Genomic DNA, 26,082 nt, shown 5'->3' on the forward strand with positions numbered 1-26,082 from the left:
AATGAACTAAATATTCCAAAATGTAAAATAAAAAAGACATTAAAATACATATTTATCTAATGACACAAGAGCAGAGTCTGAGAACTCAGAGCAGTAGACTGGAATGACTGTACTGCCCCCACCAACGCATCAGTATTGCAATGACTACACCAGCTGCCATCGAGGGTGCGTTGCGGCCGCAGATTTGCCCACTGGCTCAGCTTTGGTTACCACTGCACTGCTATAATGAAGTATACCTATGGCTTTTGAATTTTCAGAAACATCCAAGATTTTTGTAGAAGGACAAAAGACTGGGTTTAATGGTGCTTTTTTTTTTTTTTTTTTTTTTTACACCATCCTAGAAGTTAATTGAGCCGTTCTTTCTGATTTTGGGGTTTTGGAGTGGTGAGACATCCCAGGAATTCAAATCAAATATCAGCACATTGAAACTATTGACACGATTGCAAAAATGTACTATAATTTTGATTGACATAGATGTTTGTCAAATGTCTAGCCAAAGACTATAGACAAGAGGCTGTTAAATATATATATATATATATATTTTTTTTTTTTCAGATCTAAGCCACATGCAGTGTAATCCTTATATGTTGTTGTATGACCATGAGCCAGGTTCTGACAAAATGTTATAAGTGTTTAAAAAAAAATCCTGTTACTGTTTCTCAACTCCATCTTTACATGCAGGGCTATATTTAGATACGTGTCTTCTGTAAACCATGGTGTTTCCGCAGGTGAGTGTGAAGTAGACATACAGTTGCCAAAACATTGGGTGCATGCTGCTGTATGTTATCAACTAAAAATAATGAACATGTTGCTAATTCAAAGCTGTGGAAATATGCTTTGTATTGTGAAGGCTATTGTTAAGCCTTCACAATACAAAGCTGTTCATCGACCACTTCAATTATCAAAAAAGACTGGTTAATTACATCAGTTCACAGTGCGTGTTTCCAATACCTCCAAGTGTGAAGGGATTTAAAGTGTTCTTTTTTGTTTTTTTATTTACAATGTTGTTGTATATCAATGAAACGAATATCTACCACAAAAAAAAAAAGGTGCTGAGCTAGAAAGCTTTTTGTAAGCCATGAACCCACTGCTTGTAGAGACCTAGTGTATTATTAAAAGCAAGCTGGAGATGGGTGTGGATGTGATGCTTAATGAGAAAGAAAGGGTTAAAACTACTGGAGCGCAGAAGAACATTGGCTGTAATGCTGCAGAACACTCATTTAACACCGTACCAACAAGTATGTGATTTCATTTTCTACTAAATCAATACCAAACTCAAATCAAATCTTTGAATTATGTATGTTTAGCTCGGGGGCTATAAAAGATACGATTAGCCTCGAGGTTAACAGATGATGGCATGAAATGAAATTGCCAGACAGATTATAATATCACTGGTTGTAGAGAATGTCTGAATCCTTCAGCTTCCACCTCAGTAAAAGCACCTGGAACGCAAGATTGAACATCTGGTGTGGTGAGTCAAACGGATAATAATCATCTCTTTAATAAAGGCTAATGTTCTAGCACAAAATAAACAGTTTAGCCTATGTAGAAAGTCCTAGATGAAACAGAAGGCTAACTTCGGACAGGACACTTCTAACTAAAGAGGGGGAATCAATCAAACATACATTATTGGTTTATGATCCAACTCGTAACACGGTGTCACAGGAAATAAATTAGCTGGGAAATAAGTTAGCATTCGCCTTTTTGAGCCTTTCTACGCATGTGCAAACCTTAGAACTTAAAAGGCAAGGTTAAGCCGTTGAGTTTTTCTGTCTGAACTTTACTTAAGACTGTTACTGCGATCTTTCGAATGTGTCTAGTTAATTGTTTTACTCTTAAAAACGTTGTCAGGATCTTTAATAAAAGTTACATTATATGTGGTAAAAATTGAAAACACGTTGTAATATTAATAACATGTTTTTCATATCATTTAATAATAGGTTTAGGCTATGTAGTTTACAAAGGTTACATTTAATCGTTGTCTACTTTCTATGATAGGTTTTCTTTGTAGATGTACTTGCAATATATTTGCAAGTATTAGCAAAAGAGAAATAAATACATGCATTATTTTGTATATGGGTTATGACATAAGCAATAATAATTTATCATTTGTCGTGCGATTAATTTTTATGTGCAATTATATTTGTGTTTAAAATGTGTTAACAGTTTCTAATACGACATATTGTCTTTTATTTAATAATAGGTTTTGAGTTAAATTCCGAATTTACACAGACATGGCAAACTATCACCAGAGTTGTCATTTTAAATTTGTAACCACCGCAGATATTTATATTAGGTTTTCTTCGTACAAATAATACAGCAAAAGAGAAATAAATACTGTATAATTGGTGTGTATATATATATATATATATAAATATATATATATATATATATATTTATTTTTTATTTATATTTATTTTTTTTTTCTCACACAGAGTTTCACGTAATAATCTACATGTTAAAAGTAGTGCCTTTGATATGATGTTTTATCTTTCCTGAAATATAACGACTGGTGAGTAGGGACTTTCACTGTAGAAGTGAGGATGGCAGATTTGCACAGGGTACTGCATTAAATTGGAGAGCTATCTGAATTATTAGTACAGTATTGGTGCTGTGCGAGTACATCCACCATGTCAACTAGGATTACATTAATATTCTCAATGAAGAAAAGTGTTTGTAACCACTTTCCCACTCAACTTATTAAAAAGATTCAAAGTCACCGAGCAATTTACCATGAAAATAATATAACCTTGTTAAAGTGAGCCTACATAAACACTTATTTGTTGGACAGTATGAGACATGTTTACAAACGACATTTCTGAAAGGAAATATACATTTGGTAAGTAGTGATTTTAACTATGCATAGACATAAATTATACCAACAAAATAATGTTTTTTAAATATTTATTTATGTTAAAAAAAAAAAAACAATAAATAAGCGAACAATTTCATGAAGATAAAATGTAAATACAATACAAACTAAACTTAAATATACATTACGATAAATGTCACCTTTTTAAACAAAACAATAGCCTGCAATACACTTCAACGAATAAGATGACAACATAGTTAAACAAAAATTACTGTCTGCAATGCAATACCTGTTTTCCTTTCCCAAAAAAAAATACAAATGGCATCCTGTCACTTTGGATGAATCTCCACAGAGAACGTTGCCTTTAAAAGGCTCAAAAAGGCAAACGCTAACTTATTTCCCAGTTAACTTATTTCCTGTGATAACGGAACAATGGCAGCTTTACAATATTTTGATTGAATCCACCCCAAAGAGCGTGCCTAGTTGTTTTGCGTTGCATCCCAACAACTTGGGGAAATCTATACTTTGACATGTGTCAGTCAATCCAACTTATAATGGCCACTTAAGGGTATTGAGATAGCCCACTGTAAATAAAATGAATGTCTACTAAAGCAAGCGGTGCAACATCAGAAACGCACTGATAACAGAATGCTCACTTATCACCTGGCGGTGGGCGACAGAGGCTTGACCACAGTTAATAAGATCAGAAACTTTAGTAATGTCATTTAAATTCCAGTGAATAGATCCAGAGACTGTGGTTGTTGCCTGGTGGTCATAATGTATTGCAAGCATTTACAAAGTTTTATAATGACCAACTGATTCATAATTCCTCCAACAACTACACAGACATTTCTAATAACATTTATACTCAGGAGAGCAGATATTTTAGCACAGCACAAGAAAAATGACCCTGGTTGTGTGCTTGAAAGGTGGATTCACTCAGTAGTCACAGCAGTGGAGACAATTTATTTCACAGGCTGACAGCTGTATTTTTTATAACTTTTGTTCTTTTCTTCCAAATCTTGAATGTTAAGCCAAATACAATACAGAACTTTGATTTTAAAGTATCAAACACTGTCAGAATAATATTAAAAACATATCTATTATATGTGTCCTTAATGTAATCAAAATCCTATACATTTCTATATTTGAAATGACTGTTCTTAAATGGTTGTCTAGGCACCTCTCCGTCTAGAAGCAAGATCCTAATGGATAAGACCTCAGACAGTATTGACTTAGTCATCATACTAACACACTCGCCATATGTATTTTCTTGAAAGAAAACCATGCATTGCTTTTTACTGCATGAATAATAATAATAAAAAAATACAAAATGTGAAGAAAAAATGTACAAATATTATATTATCCATAGCAGTGTTACAAGATTAAAAAAAAAAAAAAACCCTCACATTGTCCTTCACAGGTAGCTATGAAAAGCTGCTGTAATTAACAGCTTAACAACATGGGAAATACAAGTGGTAAGAGATGGGGCCAACAGGTCTATCGCATGCAGAAAAAGGTCATCCAGGTCTTTGGACTAACGGAGTTAGCAATACTAATCATCATGGTATAGCTGGTTATACACACTGGGTTTGCAAAGTTTGCTCCAGCTTTATGTTATAAACACTAACAGGTTATTAACCTCACACCATTTAAACAATACCTAATGAAAAGCTTCTTTTTCCTCCTAACATACAGACTTCTGCTATTACGTTGCAAAAGAGAAAGTGGTTATTGTGATGGGAGCTCCCAGCCACAACGCTGTGCTGAAAAGATTAATAACATTAGTGTCATCACTCACTGGGGAGGTACGTTAATGCTCATCTGCTCTCTTGTTGAAACAATACTTCAAAGCGTAGGTCAGAATCTGTCATCATTCTAATTGCATTTGGGAATAACAAAGGGGGTGCTTAAATCTGTTTTGTCGCCGTATTGATATGCTGCACCAAACTGATTTGCATCAAGATAAAATCACATTTACCAATTTGTCTGTCTCAAGGTCACCCAAGGTTCGGCTTATTACATCTTTCATTGCCGTTTAGGAAGGCTTGGGAATTCTGCAGCTAATGGTCATTCATCATTAAAAACAGTCAGAATGCTCCCTCCATGTTGTTTAGGAGTTTCAGCCTAAAGGCACATATTACTCAAAAGGCCAGTTTTACTAAAAACCGCTGCGTAACAAATATTTAACAATACTAATTAAGGAAACAATATCTTAATATTTTAAGTGTACTGGATGCATACAAATTCCACTCACTTTAAAAATGTGTTGGAGACACTCTGTGTGCAGTAACACTGTAAAACAATCAAGAGGTTCAATTAGAGAAAAGAAAAAATGTGATTTTTAACCCAGCCATTTGTTATTTATACCCTGTGAAAACCACTTAAGAGAATTACAGTTTAATTGAAACAGTTGTATTTTGTAGCTAAAAATTGCATTGCTTCTGCTATGCACCCTATACAAGTTTTTTTTTTTTTTTTTTTTTTTTTTTTACTATACTGTGTACAATACCCGAGTTTGAATATTTGTAGTTTTTTCCTTCTACAGTCAAATATGATCTTAAGAGTTTGACACAGAAGAGAATGGCAGTACTGGTGTAAATGTGTCAAAATAGGTACAGTACGTACAGCAATAAGGCTCAGAATATGATGTTCACCATTTTACAAATATTGGGAGAATGTGTGCATGTTATATACAGTTTGTGCACTATATGCAAGGTGCACATTATACTTAGGTAATAGTATTCCACATACAGTAATGATATGTGCTTTGAACAAGAGCTGTATAGTATACAAGGTAACAAAATGGATTCAGATGTATATTTCATAAATGTATACTGTATTACACAGTACATACTTGAGTGCTAACTTAAAAAAATACTAAAAACTGATAACATTTACCAGTTGTCACATGGGCCGAGATCTTTACCAACAGCAACCTCTGCCAAATCAGATCATCAACAGCATGTAGCTGCAGGAATGAAACCGACCAGGCGCATCTCAGACCAGATAATTGGCCTAAAGTATAATAGCTCAAGTACTGTAGTTGCTAACACAGAAGCAGGGTGGAGGTGCAGTATTTGTACCAGCCTTAGTTTTTCATTCAGCTTTATCATTTCATGAGCTGTTCCTTGACTGGGATAATGAGTCCCATGTCTCCAAGAAGATTAGATTCCTTTGAGCAAAATGCCTACCTAGCATGTGGTGTAAAAACACATAGACGTGCTGCATTCACCTACGCCTCTTGTCATAATTCTAGACTGATTTGCTTAATTTCAGTTGTTTACTTATTTATTTATTGCTTAACTGATTTCAAATTTCAAAATAACTGCCAAAGTGAACATAAGCATCCTTAGAATTATGACAAGAGGCGTAGGTGAATGCAGCACGTCTATGTGTTTTTACACCACATGCTAGGTAGGCATTTTGCTCAAAGGAATCTAGTCTTCTTGGAGACATGGGACTCATTAACCCAGTCAAGTAACAGCTCATGAAATGATAAAGCTGAATGAAAAACTAAGGCTGGTACAAATACTGCTTAAAAGATGTATGGATACGCTTACAAAAGCTGCATCCGCACTGGATGAGAGCGATGCGAGCGAAGTCGCCGAATGTCAATCCACACCAGACGCTACTTGGAAGCGATCCAAAAGACACGACCCCGCCCGTGCATTCCTATTGGACAAACTACAGATGGGCTGTCCCATTACAAAACAGGTCTTATTTTGATAAAAGGTTACCTTACCACCCTGATCTCCAGCAACTCTGTTGTAAGTTATTAAACATCCCTATATATGCACAACAGTTGTACTGTTATCATATATTAGTAGTAATTGTACTCGTAGTATTTTTTTTTTCGTGGTTTATCATAAACGCTACTGAAGACTGTGATGCATCAGATTATGGGTGAGTGTTTGAGTCGTCTCTTTCTTAAATTTACTTAAGAATAATTATACTCAGAACAAGGTTGTGTGCCGTGGCAAGAAACAAGACTTTTATTTAATTTTTCCTTTTAAAACAGTCTGGAGAACAGATATGGCTCATCATTTTTAAAACTATGAGCTTGTTAATGCTGATGTGTCACATAGAATACAAACGTGTTGCTGGCTTTGTTCTACAAAGTATAGAATAGTAGGACCTTGATAATATTTTTGTTTGTTTGGTGAATCTCCACAAAACTTCACTTCATGGGTATGTAAAGACATTCTTTTTGTCACTGATTTGTGCCACAGAACAATTTAGCTAACAAAATGTTATGTGTTATACAAGCAAACAAACAAACAAACAAACAAAAAAAAAGCTATAGCTTAAACTTAGATCACACGTTCAAGTTGTGCGAATGCAAGACCTTTCTTGTGTCTTTTTTAATGCTGGATATATAGACTGCATGTACGGTCTGGTTTACATTTGCTTATTTATAAACCTATTTTAATGCAACTTGCATAATCGAACAGAAAATGTCTCTATGCTGCTAAATGTACCACCTGCAAGCCACTACTACCGGTACTACACAAAATGATTAACTTGTTCTGAGGCGTGATGTGTTTTGAGGAGTGTGTTTGAAGTGTGTCAAGGGTTTTAACCTTGATTCTGATTGGTCAGTTTCATTCCAGTCACATGATAAAAAAAACAAATAGAAACAGGTTCTATTTTAGCGATGCGAAATTTTCTCAAAGCAATGTCACTCGCTGCTCGTGTGGATACTCCCATTTGACTGCAGTGACTTCCAAATGATTCGCTCGCGTCCACTGTGCATGCAGCTTAAGCCGTTTTGAAACTTACACCTCTTTTTATTCAGCCTATGAAGTGCCAGATGCACTGATCTGTAGGTAAGTGCAGATTAGCTGTAGATTTATTGAAGAAATTAATTTAAAAAAAGCACTTGCTAGAGTTTCCAGAGTTCTGTGGAACATGTCAATAGGAGGCAGCGATTGGAGGGTGGCCGTGGGTTGTGGAAATGCAGAATTCTTAAAATTACTGTTCCACACTGTGTGTGTGATGTTTTATTGATCAGTCGTCACTGCAGTAACGTTGGGAAAGCATACACGCAAGACGCAACAAAACAGCTTTTCAATGTACGCATGAACTTTAACTTGGCATACAGAGGCTACAGTAGGTTGCATTGTGGTTTGCGAGACAAGGCCCAACAACTCCCTAATGACAGCTGTACACGAACCCCTCTATACCAAAATAACCCTTGTGTGAACCCCCTCAGTATTAGTCCTCAATAGAATTAAGGACTTATTCTTTGATTGCTCCAAAATTATAATGTTACAACCAACATCCCAGCGAAGCACCATGCTAATGATTTATATAAAGAATTTCACCTTTTAAAAGTTTAGAGCTACTAAATACAGTTTAGAGAACTCTGTTAGGGGATCTCAGAGCTAGCAAATTCAATATGGAGAATTTGGTGCCGGGATTTTGAAGACAGCACATTTAATACAAAATTGATTAGTACAGGGAATTTATAAGCCAACCTATTCAATACAGAGAACTCAGTACTGCCAAGCTAGAGCCAGTAAATTCGATGGGAAATCTGTACAGGAAATATAGACCTAGCAAACTCAATAAAGACAGCTCAATTCTGGCATCTTAGAGCCAGCAAACTCAATATAAAGAACTGAGCACTGGGAACACAGAGCCAGCATATTCGATACAGATAACACTGTGTTAATTGTATTTTGTGGAAACAATATAGATTACAAAATAACCCAAGGACTAAAGAAAGATTGCTGTTAAATCTACTGTTGGCAAAAAACTGTTATTGGTAATTGTTGTGTGATGGCATGCAGTATAATGACCCTTGGCTGATTTAGTCTTCATTCAATATTTCTGTGACAGGCAACTCATACTGAAGGAACAGCTCTTAAACTTACAGGCAAAGCATTCATACATAAAAAGAATCACAAAGAATGACTGAAAACATCACAAAATGTTAAGGGAACAGTATTTTTTTTTTAACTTCAAGCTACTAAATCGTTAAATATTCAAAATTTTAATAGCTGAAAAAAAAATATTTAATACGCCTACCAGTTTTCTAATTGCAACCCAACTGAGACATCATGCCATTATAAAACTTAGTTAAAATGGAGATGCAGCTACATATTACAGAATTCCCATTTAAAAAAATAGTCAATCATGTGTCAATAATATGTGTTTATTCAAACCCTAGTACAAACAAACCTAGTTAGCTCCTGGGGATACAATACATGTTTCTTACAAGCCTGTTGGATAGACCTCAAGTACTTCCTTTGGAAAATATCCCCTTCAGCCAGGGGGTATTGTGTTCCAGCTCACACATGCGTGGGTTCAAGAACTAATAAGAACAAGAGTGCGGAAAACAGGATACTGGAATGGCAATGCAATGCTCTACACTGTACTGTACTCAGTTCCTTAAGGGAAGCAGTGCAAATAGTTAAGCCTATGCAAAAAAAAAAAAAAAAAAAAAAAAGAGAGAAGATTGAAACGTGCAACAAAAAAATACAATAAGGCCACACTAAAACTCAAGATGTGTCTGCAAGTGCTCCAGGCAATGCCATCTGTACATGAACACGTTTACAAGGTTTGCAATGCACTTGACTGCAATGCACCTGTCTGGGACACAGTGAGCAAGTGAGTCACAGGAGAGGGGAGCACTGCCCAGGCAGGCAACTGGGCACTGAAACAAATGCAGAACAAGGCTTAATAAACAATTAAGTGAATGGGGGCCATAGGGAGGAAATTAACAAATCAAGCTGCAAAGCAACCGGTACAACTACCGCCAGCTCTGCAACTTGCTAAAACTCGTTTTTGTGCCGATTTAGGTGAAGGCGAGGTTTAGTCAGAGAGATGTTTTGTGGAGCATCACTGAGAAAAATAAAATATCATCCTAAAAGAGCTATTGACATGAAACGTGTAGCGAAATGTATAAAATTGACCTGGACAGTGGACCAGTATTATGGTTTTACTGTAGAATACATATTTAAAAAGACGACAGTTTGTTTTTCTCCAACTGGTGGTACTCAGACGGGATTGCCTGTTTTATTAATACCCATAAATGACTAAGTAAATAAAAGAAATGAAAGAAAAACAAAACAAACAATGTATTTTAGTGCAATATATACATCTGAAAGTGTATTTGATTTTATGGGTAATTTTTTTTATGACGCCCTACATTTCTGCAGCTAATATCGCAATGGACAGAGGCTGCCCCAAAAGTGAGCCCAATATCCCACTCCCTATTTCTGTGCATCCACTGATCCTGCCCTTTGAAAAGTATGAAAAGGAAATGTTATATTAACATCCACACATCACTCTCAACTTTTCCAGTCTCTTGCTGAAAAAAAAAAATTAAAAAATCTTCAGTGTTTACAATCCCCAGATCCTCTGAAGGTAACCCAACCCAGCCTTCAGGACTTGCTATCTACAAGGGGAACAGACCAGATGTTATCAAATCTTCTTAAAACATGATATATCAGTCGAATGTCCTGCTATAAACCGTCTCTAGGCAACAAAAGCATCTGTGTAATCGTAAAATATGTTGGAATGCGATTGGATGGGCAGATAATGGATCTTCTTTTCCTTCTTCTCTTAACGTTTTTAAGCAGGGATACCCCTGCTGAGATTCCACATGTCATTTCAGGGGAGGCTCAGATTAGATGGTATTTAAAGTCATTTTCATACTTTAGTATTACATTTCAGGTATTAATAAGTCTAGGTTCAGACAGTACTATGCTACATGCATGGCTTGGATATGTACTTAACACTAGCTTGAATTTGGCAGATATACTGTAGTCTTGTAGAAAAACAAATCTCTTTGACGATATGACCTGGCAACCTTTTTATATCATCGGTGGCTGAGTAGAGATTTAGAACCAGAATCTCCTGGCTCCCAGTCCTTACATTAAAACATGTAGTCCACAAGGCATTTATTATAAAATAAAATCGTACCAAAGTTTTCAGATAACTTGAGTTCATTAAAGGTTACATTAAAATACAACAATCAGACCAATTTACTCTGCAGGTCAGACTCCCTGTGTCCTGTGATCCGTAAACGTTAATTGCATCCATATTAATTACTAGTCGCCTTTGAGAAAGGGAGGTTGAATGTCTATCTCATTAAAAAAAAAAGAAACTGCCCCTGTTTATTCCAGTCATCTGTCACCCTAGGCTGCTCTTCTCAGGAAGGCCATGTCTAACGTGGGTGTTTATGACTGATGTTTATTCACCTTTGGGCTAGAAGTTCATCTGTTTAAGTACTTCCCAGGGGCCAACCTGTGCTTCCTTACTCCAGCATTTTGCAAAATAAAGTCTGTAGAAATCCAGACAAATTTCTAGGGGGATGTTATGGAAGAGTTCTGTTATTTGATTTGATTAAAAAAAATAGAAAATGACTAAACCTGATCACTTCCCTTCATTTGAAAAAGGATGTCATTTTAAAAATGATTCGGAGGCTGGATACTTTGCAGCAGATAATTACTCAATCAGTCACAAAGCGCTTGCAACGAACTGTACTTTCCGGAGGTGTGGACAGGGACAGAGGGACATGCCAGTTGCATAGGCGACCACCATCACACGGAGGTACTTCTGCATTCCCATTGTTGTTGCTGAATAGTTGCACACAACTCTCAAATAGATTGTTTAGGTGAAGTGGAGCATGTCACGTGACAATTTCCAGAGGTGGAACTTTCTAATTGTACTGACATTCTCCAGTATATATGTTACAGAATACAAGGCAATTACACCATCAGTTATAACAGGGACAGCACATTTACATATAAGTGTGTGCTACATACAAAAGATGTTTGCATTTTATTTGCCCTGTGTGCCCATTTGTTTCGGGTGGAGCTACCATTATCTGGTGCTCTATATGATCTTACTCATTGAAACCACACTGATGTCTATTACTCAAGCTTTAAGGATGCCGAGATAATGTCTTCTGAATGTGGTGGATCATATAACTGCCCCACTGAGGTTTAGAGGAGGCGGATGTTTAACAATAAAAACTACTTTAAAGATTGTCTGCCACTCAGTTGATGACCACATTAAATACAGCATCCATTGATTCACATTAAGAAACATCTTTCTAATAGGAAAATGGTAAATAATTTAAGAGTAAGACACCGCCATGGGTTCATTAATGCTGTTGGGACCAAATTAAATGTAAAAGATGCTGTCTGGAAGAAAGACTAAGATAACTGAAAAACCCAGGACACCAATACACACTAATTATAAGTGAATGAAGAGATACAAAAGAAAAAATACTGAGTAAAATTTCAAAGTATTTAAAATAGTACATTAAACGGGATCAAACCAAGGATAAAAAAATCGTGTTCTTATAACGAGGTACTCATTAAATGCTGCTAGAGATAGATTCTTGCAGATCACTAAAAACTGGACTGTCCATCTATTACAGTCTAATAGATTAGAGTCGTAACTTAATCCTTCCTGCCTCCCTGACAGCTACGGATACAGATACATGAATTGCAAATTTACAGATGCGACTTCCCAAAAACACAGCAGTTATAGGCTGAAAGCATTATAGAAGTTTATAAGCACAGACCTTTAATGCAGATTTGTTGGGATAGAGTCTCATTAACAATACTCTCTTCCTACCTATGGCAATAAAATATTAAGATGACCTTTTGCAAGCAACAAACCAGCTGACAAATAAGAAAGGATTAAAAACAAAAAAACCTATAAGAAAGTCAAATGTTTCAACAAAATGTCTTTCTTAAACTCATTCCAAGATTCTGTTGTGTTGTGTGGATCTTTCGATATCGTTTGTAGTTCAAATGCAAAAAATTATTGTAAGCAGTCAACACACTACTGTTTTTTCAAGGAAAATTATGCATTTTTGCATATGCATGCTACTCCAGCAACTATGACTTGTGGCAGTAGCAGTGCAAAGCAACCATTACAAAACAGCTTCTGATGGATCTAGTCCCTTCTGTTAGATGCTTGTATGCTTCCCCTCTTCAATGCAGCTGTGATATTTACCTTACAGGGTTGCTGGTCAAAGAAACTCTCAGAGACTCCAGGCAGTTGAGGAGCTTCTCATCTGTGATTCCGGAGCGCAGCTCATGCACGTATTCCTGTGATGACAGTGTAGACTCGTGCTTGCTGTTCCTTAGGCCTCCCTGTAAGCAAAACCCAACACGTTCATTTTTAGGTGAATAACCGATATGCATTATAAGCCTCATTGCTATTGGTGTTATTTTCCTTGAGAGATGACTCAATTGAGATGCAAAGTCGTGAAGTCGTGTGTTCACTTCTATGAAGGTCGATATATCATATTTTCTCATATCTTATGACATCGTTACTTTACACATACATTTCCCGTAAAAAACAGTTTATAAATCACATTGGTGTATAAGTTGTGCCCCCTTTCCTCCCCCCTTTTTGAGACAACAATTTCAGGAAAAAGCCTATAGGTCACACTGGTGTATAAGTCACTCCCCCTTTTTTAGGACCCCCTAAAAATATCTAGAAAATAGATATTACTGCTAGCTACACTTTGGTCTTACAGCAGCCATGTGAAAAAACGTTTTAAAGAAGCTTTTAATTTAATTGTATTGACTTTTCCAACAAAATCAGTGGAAGTCTATATTAGCTTGCAGCCATAAGCATGTGTCTTACATCCGAGTCATCATGCAGCACGCTTTCTTATAGTCAAGAAGGGTATCAGATTTTTTCACAATGTGTATACGAGTTTGACACCTGCAAGTATTATCAAAAACAAACTCTTTGGATTAGTCATAGCTCGCCGTGTCTTTTGAAATCAATCTGTGTAACCTGCCAAGCAGTCTGAATTACATTCATGCACTATCAGTGCCTAATCTCAGGCAGGTTGTCAAGACAATGGAAGGACTAGTGATGTCTGTTAAACATATTTTTTATTTATTATTATTACTATTTACTGCTAATTCCACGTTTTAATGAAAACTAGAAGTTTGCCCCTAAATAAACAGGAAATTTAAGAAATGCACATCTTTAAAGCATAGTATTGACAGACATAGCAGCTGTAAAGACAATACCTGCATATAAGAAAAAGATGCCAACGTTTTTATTTGTCCTAAAAGCATTTCTGAGCGTAATGCAAAATGTCAAAGCATGTTATTCAGGAAGCATATCAAATTCCAGACAGAGGCTACACTGGATTCCCTAGTCGAATGTTACAGCTGTGTTTATCAAATTAAACAGTCCCTGGACCCATGCCCCAGACTAATGGAACCTCACTATGGAAGGAAAAAAAAACAACAAAACATTGCATATTAAAATTAATTTGCTGCTAAGCCCATTAACCCCTTGTCAGTCTGAAGCACTGTGAAAGCATATGGCTCCAGCTGACCAGACTGGGAACCATTGCTGTCTCTGCACTCCACTTATTTGTCTCTGAAGATCAAAGGCCATTAAGAACTGTCAGCGAGATGAGAAGGAAGAGTGGAGTTATCTCTCGTCTTACACACACACAGGAATTATTACCAGACAGTGTAGTCTATAACTAGGCACAGCTTTGAGAAGAAAACAACAACCTGTGAAGTTATTAATGTATGACAATGTGTCTATTAGCGATAAAACCACATTTGAAAACATTTAGACACCTAGACTGGACACTTCCAGTTCCCAGGGCAAATCTAGGGCCATGCCCTTCAAGGCAAACTGAATGCTGTATTCTGCAGGAAGGAGATTCCCTTTCCCTGGAGATTAAATTCAAATTAAAAAGGTTTCTGCTGTACATGCCAGCACATATCCAACTTATACGGATCACATAGAGACTCACATGTTTTTATTTTACTATACCTCCAGGGCTGTCTGTTAAGTGAGCCAACCCTGACAGCTGATGCACTAAAGTCAAGTTCCAGGGTGCTATATGCTACAGAAGTGTAGAAGTCATAATAACACCATTCTTAGGGGTGGCAGTGAAACGCTATTGCAGACACTAGCTCCCAAAAACCTATCATGTGCAATGTGTGATCGCCAACTGTGTCTCTTGCTGTAAGGCAACAAGAATCAGCGGGATTACATTTAGTTTAACTGAGCTTTATTTGAATGGCTTCATATGAGATATACATTTCTTAATGAGGAGCATAAATTAAAGCTATTATCTAGCAATTAGGCTGCCTAAACACATATTTCTTGCAACATCTGCATAAAAATTCAATTCAAGAAACACCCTTATGACAACTTGTGCAGAAGATCTTTCAAGTATACCAAGTATGATAAATAAACTGTTTAACACCCCTGAGAATTAAAGGTTCCTTTAGGTTCAGGTTTACCTTGCTTTAATTTACAGTTATTAGTCTGTACTTTACTATGCTTTACCAAATTCCCACGTATTTTCCATGTTGTTAAGTAAAACCATAATTCCCCAGTGTCCATGTTCATGGGCCAGTGATCAACTGGTAAGTTTTTAGAACGTGCTCTCTGGGGTACAGGCACTGATGCCATATTTGAACTTTTTTAATTTTAAATAGATTGCCAATGAACAACTTGCCTAAGAGGGTCATAGTTGACTCAAAAATGGTTATTTGCATTGTACAATTAGAATAAACTAATTTGGAGCCTTAAGAAATTAATACAAAGTCAAGAACCAAACACTAATGCAGAACAATGAATTACAGTAATTAAGGTTGTGTTTAGTATTCGTACACAATAGCATGAATCATATTAACATTCGACTCTTTTGCTAAATGCCAAAACGAAAGGGAAAGAAAGAAAAAAAGAAAAAAGATGAGGAATAATAATGAAAATTTTAATTAGCTCTTCTCTGTATGTGATTAATGAAAATTACCCAAGCACCCTAGTGATCTTTTGAAAAATAATAGATACAATCTTAGCAATTAGTGTACATCACACAGTATCAAAGGCAAATGGCTAAAATCATTTATTCCTTAATTCCCTGCTCATTAGGGCAGGGCTGACAGCGCTGCAGATAGGAGGCTTCAGTTTGTTTATTTATTTATTTATTTTTAAATCGATTTATTAATCTCTTTTTTATCTATTGGTTATGTGGCAGCAAACAAAGGTCAGGGATAGCAGGGTTAAACTGAAAGGACATCCTCTGCAGCCAGGCGATAAGAGTTCTGTTTTTTTAATGCCTGCTCGGTTATTTTCATGTTAAAGACACACCTCCATTTGCACATAGGAGCTGACTTAACAGAACACAGAGGCTGGCAGAACAAGGTGCGTGGATGCACATAATGAACACGTGCTACATCACGTTAAGAAGAGGAGACAACTCAATTACATTTGACTTGGGATGTAAAACAATCTGAAGTTCCATCTACTGTACTGCCACTGGAAAATGAGAACATAATGCAATACATTCTCGGTGATCTCAGCATGGTAACCTTACAAGTGATAAAGATAATTCTCAACTAGACCCAACATTAGTGGTACACGGTACAGTGAGAGTCAGTAAAATCCTGTTTATCACCACATTAACGTTTGAGATCCATGTTCAGAAAATAGTCATGTGCAATTATGATCATTATAATAACTATTACTGTATTAGTAATAACAGTAGTAGTAATAGAAGAGGCCATAGTAGTTTAAAAACACTCAAAATAAATCACAGCCTTATTATGCACAGTTAGGTTTACATTATTATTATTATTATTATTATTATTATTATTATTATTATTATTATTATTATTGTTGTTGCTCCATCACTTGCTGATTCCTTGTTTAAAACATTAAAAACACCTTCACACAATTCCACGACCTCATCCTACAGGAGATTATCCCCTAAACTCTTGACAGCCTGGTCTTCTTAACACTAGATAGCTGTTTTCAGCAGTGTGGTCTGCATGACGTCCAGCTCAAACAAACAGTCTGTCCCCCACACTTCACAGAACACCAAGCCTGTTAACCCAATGTGGGTCACTGTGGCCTTGGAGCCTCTTCCAGCTACATGTTTAACATACAGCCCTCCTGTGACACAGCATGCAATCCAACACACTCTGCTGTGAAGGATAATGAATTTACTTGTAAGTACTTTATTACAAGGCCAAAGGGGCATCGTCCTGACATTGCAAAGCACTGAAAGACTGCTAGACCACTTCCCACAAATAAGAATGTTAATACCCAAGACTAAAGAATGCACACAAATGTAATTTTGTATAAAACGTCTCCAAACAATGCGAGCATTTGGAATGAGAGCCTCAGAATGAGAAAAAAATGGCAGAATGAGCAGAAGCTGGGAAGATTATGGACTTAAAAAGATTGTCTTTTTTTATTCTAATACAAATGCAAGCCATAATGCCTTGGAAAGCAAATGTAACATCATGAACCTTCTTAAAACCGGAACGTGTTTCACTGAAAACAATGCAACACAAAGATGCTACATGATGGAACAGAACGATTAACAGTAAAATTAACTGGGTGTAGAAGTTACCCAGGGCAAAGAGTAAGGCACATAGTTGGACTCCGTTTCCTATTCTTGTACTGAAGTAAGCATTTATTCACCAAAGACCCAAAAGAAATGTGTAGCAACTGACAATATGACTTTTGTTTTGTCATGTCAAAACCATAGCTTAGGTAGTTAGTAGTAAAACCGTATGTTAAGTCACACCTAATTACTAACACAATGAATCTTAATCAGTTGACTCCTGATAAGCTAGCACACTCATCTTAATTACACCCCACCACTATAAACTGTTCAAAATGTTTGCTAAAGTCTTCATTTAATTGATCTTTGATACTCTTTAATTGAAATTGATTTGTTCCTGGGAATTTATTTTAGGAGGGTAAAAATGAACTGAAAACATTTACAACACCGACGTCTCCCTTTTGAACCTCCCAGCCAATCAAGCCACGTCTAGAGTAATTAGGGATGTACTGTAAATCAGTGGGGTCTATTTTAATGAACTACATAGTGGCTGACCTAAACACCTTTGCCCTGGAACTTGTAAACTGCTATTACAAGCAGACATCTCTCCATGGCACTTGCATTGCATTGTATTAAGAGATGTTAATAAAAAGAGTCAATACATAAACCCTCTGGGAAACACCAACCTGATTGCTATAGCTGAAGGGTGACAGTTTTAGATCTAGTCAATATCCATGTAGCTTTAGACAGAGAGGTTTTTTTTATTGTTGTTGTTTGTTTTTTTTGTAAGCCTTCGCCAATGAGGGTGATTTACAATCATCTTGTGTGGGAAAGTTTAGAAGTGTCTATCAGTAAAACTTGCTGGCAGCAGGCTGTCAAAAAATAAATAATGCTCTGAGAAACTGTCACAGGCCCACTTTTTTTTTTTTTTTTTTTTTATGTGAATTCCCAAAATTACAAAATAAAATAAATGAAGAATACTGTATATAAAATATATCAAACCATAAAAAAGAAAGCTGTCGTGCATTTGATAGAACATGTGTCTAAAGCCAGCTACATCTGTACCTGTTGCTCAGATTTAGAGCAACATTGTGCCTGAAAATATTCAGACAATATAAGCTCTTCCGGTTTTTACATCATCCTCTGTTTTTCATCCTCTGGTTTAAAGCGTCCGTTTAATAAACCACAAGTAGCCGGAACGTGGAGGTGCAAAAGCAACATATCAATCTGTATCACATTTCAAGACTCACTGCTGTAAGAATCTCACCAGTTTGTTTTAATTCAGGTATTCCGCTGAAAATCTTGAGCCTTTTCAGAAAAGAGTTCTGCAATTTCTAACTAAGTAACACTCTTACAAATTGCTTATCCAGGCAGGAAAACCCTGCAAACATTCAAATTATACATCAAAATACACCTGCCAAGATATGCTTGTTTTTGGCTAATGTCAGCTATTACAGGTTGCAGCTTAAAACAACGACCACAAATACTAAAACACAGACAAGAGGATATTTACGATGATTTTTGGAAGCTCCTTTTTTGCACCCGCGTGGTGACAATACAGCACTCTACACGCTTCCTGGGATCCAACCAGCAGACTCAGCCTTGGGGAGAAGGTGGATTTGCTGGTTCATCTGTTCTCTCTTTAAAAATCTCTTTAACCTGTGAATCTCCACACAAAGAGGTCTCAAATTTAAAACGAGCGCTGAACGCTCAGCGGTTTTTCTGAAAAAAGCCTTAAAGCTCAAGAACTCACTTTGACGCCAAGCCAGCCCGATTTATAAAAAGAAGCATCACCCCCCCAAACTGGCTTGATTACAAACTACACTGAGGGACTGAAAATAAAATGTCAGCTAACCGTGTCATCCAGCTAACAGCTTTGCAAAAGCTCCATCATGCGATTCATAGCGCACCAAAGAAAATATAATGCATTTCATTGAAAAAATTTAACCTTAGAAAAGAAATAGGCGTCCAAGATTTTTTCATTAGTCTGATGGTTTCCATATTTGGATGCATATTTCAACTGTAGTTTAAATTAGAAAATGCAAACAAAGTATTTCAAGTTGTGCATAACATTTTGCTTTTGCCTGTACAGTAGGACAAAAACTTTAGTGCTGCAGGCCACAAGCTACACAACCAAACTCAAGAAATGACAAACAGAAATGTGAACATACAAGTAGTGGACAAAAAAATGGAAACACCAATGTAAAGTCACTTAATAGGACGTTGGGCCACCATGTGCGGCCAGTATGAGCCGTGGCACAGAATCTACCAAGCCATCTGCGGCACAGTTCTTCACCAAGAAAGTCAATCAACTCACGCCTGGTTGATGGAGGTGGAAAACGCTGTCTCAGGCGTCGTTCCAGAATATCCCATAAACACTTGATTGGGTTCAGATCTGGTGACTGAGAAGGCCATGACATATGGATAACATCATGCTCATCAAACCACTGGGCAACCACACGTTCTCTGTGGATGGGGGTATTGTCATCTTGGAAGACAACCACCAGGGCAGGAAAGAAATGCTGCAACATGGGGTGAAGATGATCACTCCGTACCATTAAGCAGCGATTAGTATTGACCTTGCCTTTTTAGGGAATGAGTGCACCCAAACCATGCATTGTATAAATACAATATTGGAAAAACAATAATTGCAATACGGTATTTGAATTCACTTTAATTCACTGGTGCAACTATATCATTGCCATTATATTAATAACAGTTAAGACACATTCATTGATCTTTTCAGTATTCAGATTTAAAAGAACACTTCTAGGCTGTACTAAGAGGTCCCCTTCCCTTCTGGTATAGGCACACTTTACCACGTCAGTGCTGAATCATTTACTATAAGCGTGGGTATATCTAGCGTGGGATACATTTGTGTGATTCCAATCCTGTGGTGTAGTGCTCAAATTCAGGACAAAGCTACACTTTGGTAGTTTAAACTGTAGCCCCTTCATTAACAGTGGTAATAGTAGGAATCCAGAGAGACTGGAAATTGACAGACTGAGCTCAAGGTTCTATCTAAAAAGATGGCTGTGAAGAGGCCAACCAGGGTTTTAAATTAATCCACATAGAAGCATGCTGTAGCCTGTTGAAAACGAAAGTAATAGATCCGGCTGGTAAAATAATCCCTGAATTCATTGATTTGATATTAAACATGTACACAACTTATTGAGTGGTTTCCTGGGACACCTGCGTCGAATAAAAACCGTACACCAAGAACCATCACTCAATATCGTCTACATATATTTCAGATCTTTCACTGCACAAACAGCCAGTAAGAATGATTCCAGACTACATGCTCTCCTTATAGCTTTGTCTCGTCAATTTCCAGCAAGGTCATAACATTCGGTCTCAAGAAATTTATACCTGCTTTCTTTCTTTAGCGAGCTCAATTTGATGAGACTGCTTCAGAGTGGTCTGTAGATGTTGCAAGTGCACTTTGTCCTTCGGAGGGCTAGAGATTGGAGAACACTGACACACTGAAAAGGTGTTTGTTATTGAGAGGTTCTCGGTCTGTTTAGTGTTAAGACCTATTCCCAACAACTCTATGGATTCCCCTGTCTAATTTAACTTGAAGTTTGAAGCTGAACACGCACACACACACTCAATCCCTTGAAAAAGAAAATCCTCCACACGTATTCCTTATATGACAGCCAGTGTTGTGAAATACTTCCAATTTAAACCTCAGTATGTCGGTCTTCCTCCCTAATGTCTAACACTCTGACCAGCAACACATCAAACTTACACACCTGGGGTAGGCATCTAGGTGCAAAATGTGGTTAGTAAATTATCAGGCATATTACTGGGACACTATTTATCATGGATTTTACTCTAGATGTGACTGGTTGTTCTCACAAATCTGTAAAAGCGTTTAAAATGATCCTGCATTTAAAAAGGTAAATTACAGAGGCACTCACCTCGTCCATCCCTTTGCATTACCTTCATTGATCGCATTGTAAATACATACATTTTTTGTTTGTTTGTTTTTTTTAACTTACGTAGCACATGCCGATTAGAATAGTCAGGAAGGGCTAAAAAAAATATGTTCAGTCTACATGAAAATGAAAATGATATAAAGAAAATACCAAAACTCACTATTAGAATGTCATTATTATCAAATTTCAAACAGGCTTGCCATCATTAGGATGTTATTTTTTTTAAATAATTTCTCTTGCAAATACTATTGTCATATAACAAATATTCACGATAATCAAAGGTTTGCTGTTTATATACAGTGTGTGTGTGTGTGTGTGTGTACACACACACACACACACACACAGTACTGTGAAAAAGTATTTGCCCCCTTTCTGATTTTCTGCATTTTTTTGACACTGAATGTTATCAGATCTTCAATCAAAATCTATTATTAGATAAAACGGACCCTGAGTGAACAGATAACACAACATTTTGATACTTATTTTTTATTTTATTTATTTATTTTTTTATTTATTAAAGTTATGCAACACCCAATGCCCCCGTGTGAAAATGTAATTTTCGCCCCCTTAGTCTCAATAACTGGTTACGCCACCTTTAGCAGCAATAACTGCAACCAAACGCTTCCTGTAGTTATTGATCAGTCTCACAGTCGGGTAAAGCCACTTAGTCTCAATAACATTGTTACGGCCGAAAGAAGAGGAGGGGACGGAAGGGACAGAAAAAAAGAGAAAAAAAGTCTTTAGCAGCAATGGAAGAGGGATGTCACTGAAACCATGCCCTGAATGGGTGGGATCTTCCTGTAGGTTATTGGAGCGACAAAGAGGGGAGGGGAGTCTCGATCGAGTCTTCTCGTCGACACAAAGGGAGGCAGGTGAATGGAATTTTGGCCGCACGGCCACTGGCAGAACTGCTATCGCAAGCTCAGTGACATTAGGGAGATAGAGATTATTATTAACACACGTTTTAACACGGCAATACCCACTAGCATTCTACTAATACTGTTGATTTGTGTGAAATTACAACATTATCAATGGAAACATTAATGATGATTATGTTTCCATTGATAATGTTGTAATTTCACGCAAAATAACAGTATTAGTAGAATGCTTACTGGGCCACATTAATAGGTCCGAGAAAAAAAACTATACTAAAAATACAAAACTGAAAGATCATAATTGGATCATCTCATTGCAATCACTGAGTGTCCCTGACTGAGGAATTTTGGCCCATTCTTCCGCAGAACTGCTTCAGCTCAGTGACATTAGGGAGATAGAGATTATTATTAACACATTATTAACACGGCAATACACCACTAGCATTCTACTAATACTGTTGATTTGTGTGAAATTACAACATTATCAATGGAAACATGGGATGATATACATATCTCATGTTTCCATTGATAATGTTGTAATTTCACGCAAATAAACAGTATTAGTAGAATGCTAGTATACTGCCACATTAATATCTATCTTTGAGAAAAAAAACTATACTAAAAATACAAAACTGAAAGATCATAATTGGATCAGTCTCCACCCCCCTGAGTTAATACTTGGAAGAAGCACGTTTAGCAGCAATTACAGCTGTGAGTATGTTGGGATAGGTCTCTACCAACTTTGCACACCTTGATTTGACAATATTTGACCATTCTTCTTCATCAAACTGTTCAATCTCTGTCAAGTTCCTTGGGGAGCATTGATGGACAGCAATCTTCAAGTCATGCCACAAATTTTCGATTGGATTTAGATCTGGGCTCTGACTGGGCTACTCAAGGACATTTACCTTTTTGTTCCTTAGCTACTCCAGTGTAGCTTTGGCTGTGTGCTTTGGGTCGTTATCATGCTAAAAAGTGAATTTCTGTCCCAGTTTCAGCTCTCTTGCAGAGGGCAGCAGGTTTTCCTCAAGGACTTATCTGTACTTTGCTCCATTCATTTTCCCTTCTGTCCTGACAAGTGCCCCAGTCCCTGCCGATGAGAAACATCCCCATAGCATGATGCTGCCACCACCATGCTTCACAGTAGGGATGGTGTTCTTTGGGTGATGCGCTGTGTTGGGTTTGCACCAAACATAACACTTAGCATTTAGGCCAAAAAGTTCAATTTTAGTTTCGTCAGACAACAACATTTTTTGCCACATGGCTACAGAATCTCATGAGCGTTTTTTGCATACTTCAAAACGGGATTCAAGGTGGGCTTTCTTGAGTAATGGTTTCCTTCTTGCCACCCTACCATACAGGCCAGACTTGTAGAGCGCTTGGGATATTGCTGTTGCGTGCACACTTTGACCAGTCTTGGCCATAAAAGCCTGTAGCTCTTGCAAAGTTGCCATTGCCTTATTGGTAGCCTCTCTGACCGGTCTCCTTGCTCGGTCATTCAGTTTGGCAGGACAGCCTGATCTAGGCAGGGTCTTGGTGGAGCCATAAACCTTCCACTTCTTAATAATCGTCTTGATCGTGCTCCAAGGGATATTCAAGGCGTCTGATCATTTTTTATACCCATCCCCTGATCTGTGCCTTTCAACAACTTTGTCCCAGAGTTCTTTTGAAAGCGCTTTGTTGCTCATGGTTGAGTCTTTGCTTTGAAATGCACTGTATATATCAGCTCAACTACTCTGGACAAGATGCTAACAGCAGAAACCACTTGAGTCATTTAAATGGCGTTTATCTCCTGCCCCACACTTGATTAATGACAGCAGGGTTTTGTGAAGGCTCTTCCATATTGGGTGATATGCTTCTAAGAGTTCTGTATCAGAATACCTTTAATTTCTTCATAGCAGTCTCTTTGCTTAGTCACACTTGCTTGTCTTTTGGCATTAAGTGGTTTTAAAAAACCTGAGACAGAGAGCGAATTTGTGAACTGCATGATTCCATTAGCAGAGGCTAAAAGTTCCTAACCACAGTAAATATATTATTGACATAATGTGATCTCCTGCTTTATATATATATATATATATATATATATATATATATATATATATATATATATATATATATTCAAATTCATTTTCATTTTTAAATCTGTTGCATCTCTCTAACTTGTCTGTTGACCCACTAAAGCTTTTCATTAGCAAACAAAATGGACATTACATTTCATCTGAGTGTTTCCTATGCCGGATACTATATTGATTAGAAACCTTTAAAAAGCCCTCTTAAGATTGATCAATATTAACAATAAGTAACCGGTATATGCTTTTCACAAAAACTAAAATACAATAAAACACCACAAGCTTTAAAACTTTTAAAAAAGCTGATGCAAAACAAAAATCATGGTCATGAGGATATGTCAAGTTCAATTGGCTACCCCTTAAAGAAAGCTTGAGAGCATGGTAGAGGAGTCTGTAATGGGTACATTAAGCTATAGCAAATATCCCTTAAATCCTAGGCCCCTTATGCATTCATTTGTTATGCACCTATTCAGCACAGGATCTTTAGAAACAAAAGCTGCGTCTTGCAATATCCCGCAACATTAAACCAGTTCTATCCTTGGCAGTCTCTATTCAATACCACCAGAAACACCTATTCATCACCAAGTAAAGACTGTTTCCAGTTAATAGAAATGTAGAGATCTTTAACTGACCATATTAATGCTCCTGCTTAAGAAATCTAAAATCAACAGCCTCTCTCCCAGGTTTGGCATGACTGCTTCCACAAAGCAAGATTAATTAGCCTGTTGAATTGAGAGCTGTTTCGTGATGGCAACTTGCCTTAATGCAGCTGTTCTCTTAAAGCTGTGGTGTGCATTGTTCTAAATAGTCTCGTGTGGGCTACAGCAAACTTGGAGGAACTAAGGGAGCTCTTGAAACAGTCACCATCTTTAGCAAGTAGGGCATAACACAAATGAACTGTAAAACTTTGTTTTCATATTCGATACAGCCTATGTAATAAAAACCTCCATCTTAAACAAGGCCATCTGCACGCTTTTAACAAAAACCCTGCAATTTAGAAGTACTGCACGTTAATTTAATTCAGACAGGTAATGATTTAGAGATTTATTAACTCAGGAAACTGGAACTTTACCCAAGCTTAAAATAAATAAATAAATACAAAAAAAAAAACAGGACCCCTGTATATGCAGACCCAATTCTGAGTACATGGGTGGGATTACAAATTAAAAATGTATTTCGTGAAACGTCAAGTTTACATTACAGAGCGAGCCAGCACCATCAACTTCTAAACAATACTTTTCTGAACGCCTAGCTTTTAAAGATTTGCTATTTATGTCAGGTTTTTTCCTCATTATTGTCGGAAAATTTACTGTAATTAGCAAGAACGTAGGGTGCACCTTTAACAAATATTGGTATATCATGATGTCTTTGATAGGGTAGTATACAAGAGGCGCACGTTATGCAAGAATTACACGGCAGAGCTGAGCACCCTGTTTATCTACTGCAAATAATACAGTCAAGGTAAAGATAATGCCATGGGGGATGTGTCAACATGCCAGTGGATGTCATCTGGTGCAGTGAACATACTGTATTGACAGAATTTAAAATTATTTGCATGTTTAATAGTTCCTGAGTGTGTAGGGTGTGTCTCTTGTTATAACAGAAATCATTCGTCACAGTTTGAGCAGCCTGAACCGCTCGGCTTTATCGGTCGCCAAACTACACAAGATGACATTACTTATAATAATGAGACACCATACAGACAATGCATTATCTTCTCATAATGTTAATAAATGATACTTTAAAACCACACTATCTTTAAATTACACCCATTTTTTTTACTTTTAAATGACATGTTCTGGTGAACGTCTAGGCTGCTGTATGTCATTAGTTATGGATTAACCTTACTTCTTAACCTTTATTTAAACAGGGCATTAGCTCTACAGCTAGGAGGACACACCTTCAGTAAAATCAGTGCCCAGGGAGGCCCGTAACTAACAGACCTCCTGGCAAGATGTTAGGAGCAGGCCATTAAAAATGCAGACTTCAGTAGCAATAATAATAGAATTAACATGAGCTGCTGAAATCAGTGGTGGAAATGGATCCTAAATACATGTTTTGGGAGAAAAGGCTG

At 37.0% G+C, this 26,082-nt stretch overlaps 1 protein-coding gene across 1 annotated transcript in view; it reads right to left on the reverse strand.

Moving 5' to 3' along the window:
- Positions 1-26,082, reverse strand: part of diaph2 (diaphanous-related formin 2) — a 448,520-nt gene that overhangs the window by 311,078 nt on the left and 111,360 nt on the right. The window contains exon 7 of the mRNA XM_041253971.1: positions 12,794-12,933. Within this exon, the coding sequence (XP_041109905.1) occupies positions 12,794-12,933 (140 nt within the window). The remainder of the gene's footprint in view (positions 1-12,793; positions 12,934-26,082) is intronic.

Source organism: Polyodon spathula, chromosome 7, assembly GCF_017654505.1.
Source record: "Polyodon spathula isolate WHYD16114869_AA chromosome 7, ASM1765450v1, whole genome shotgun sequence".
Lineage (NCBI taxonomy): Eukaryota > Metazoa > Chordata > Actinopteri > Acipenseriformes > Polyodontidae > Polyodon > Polyodon spathula.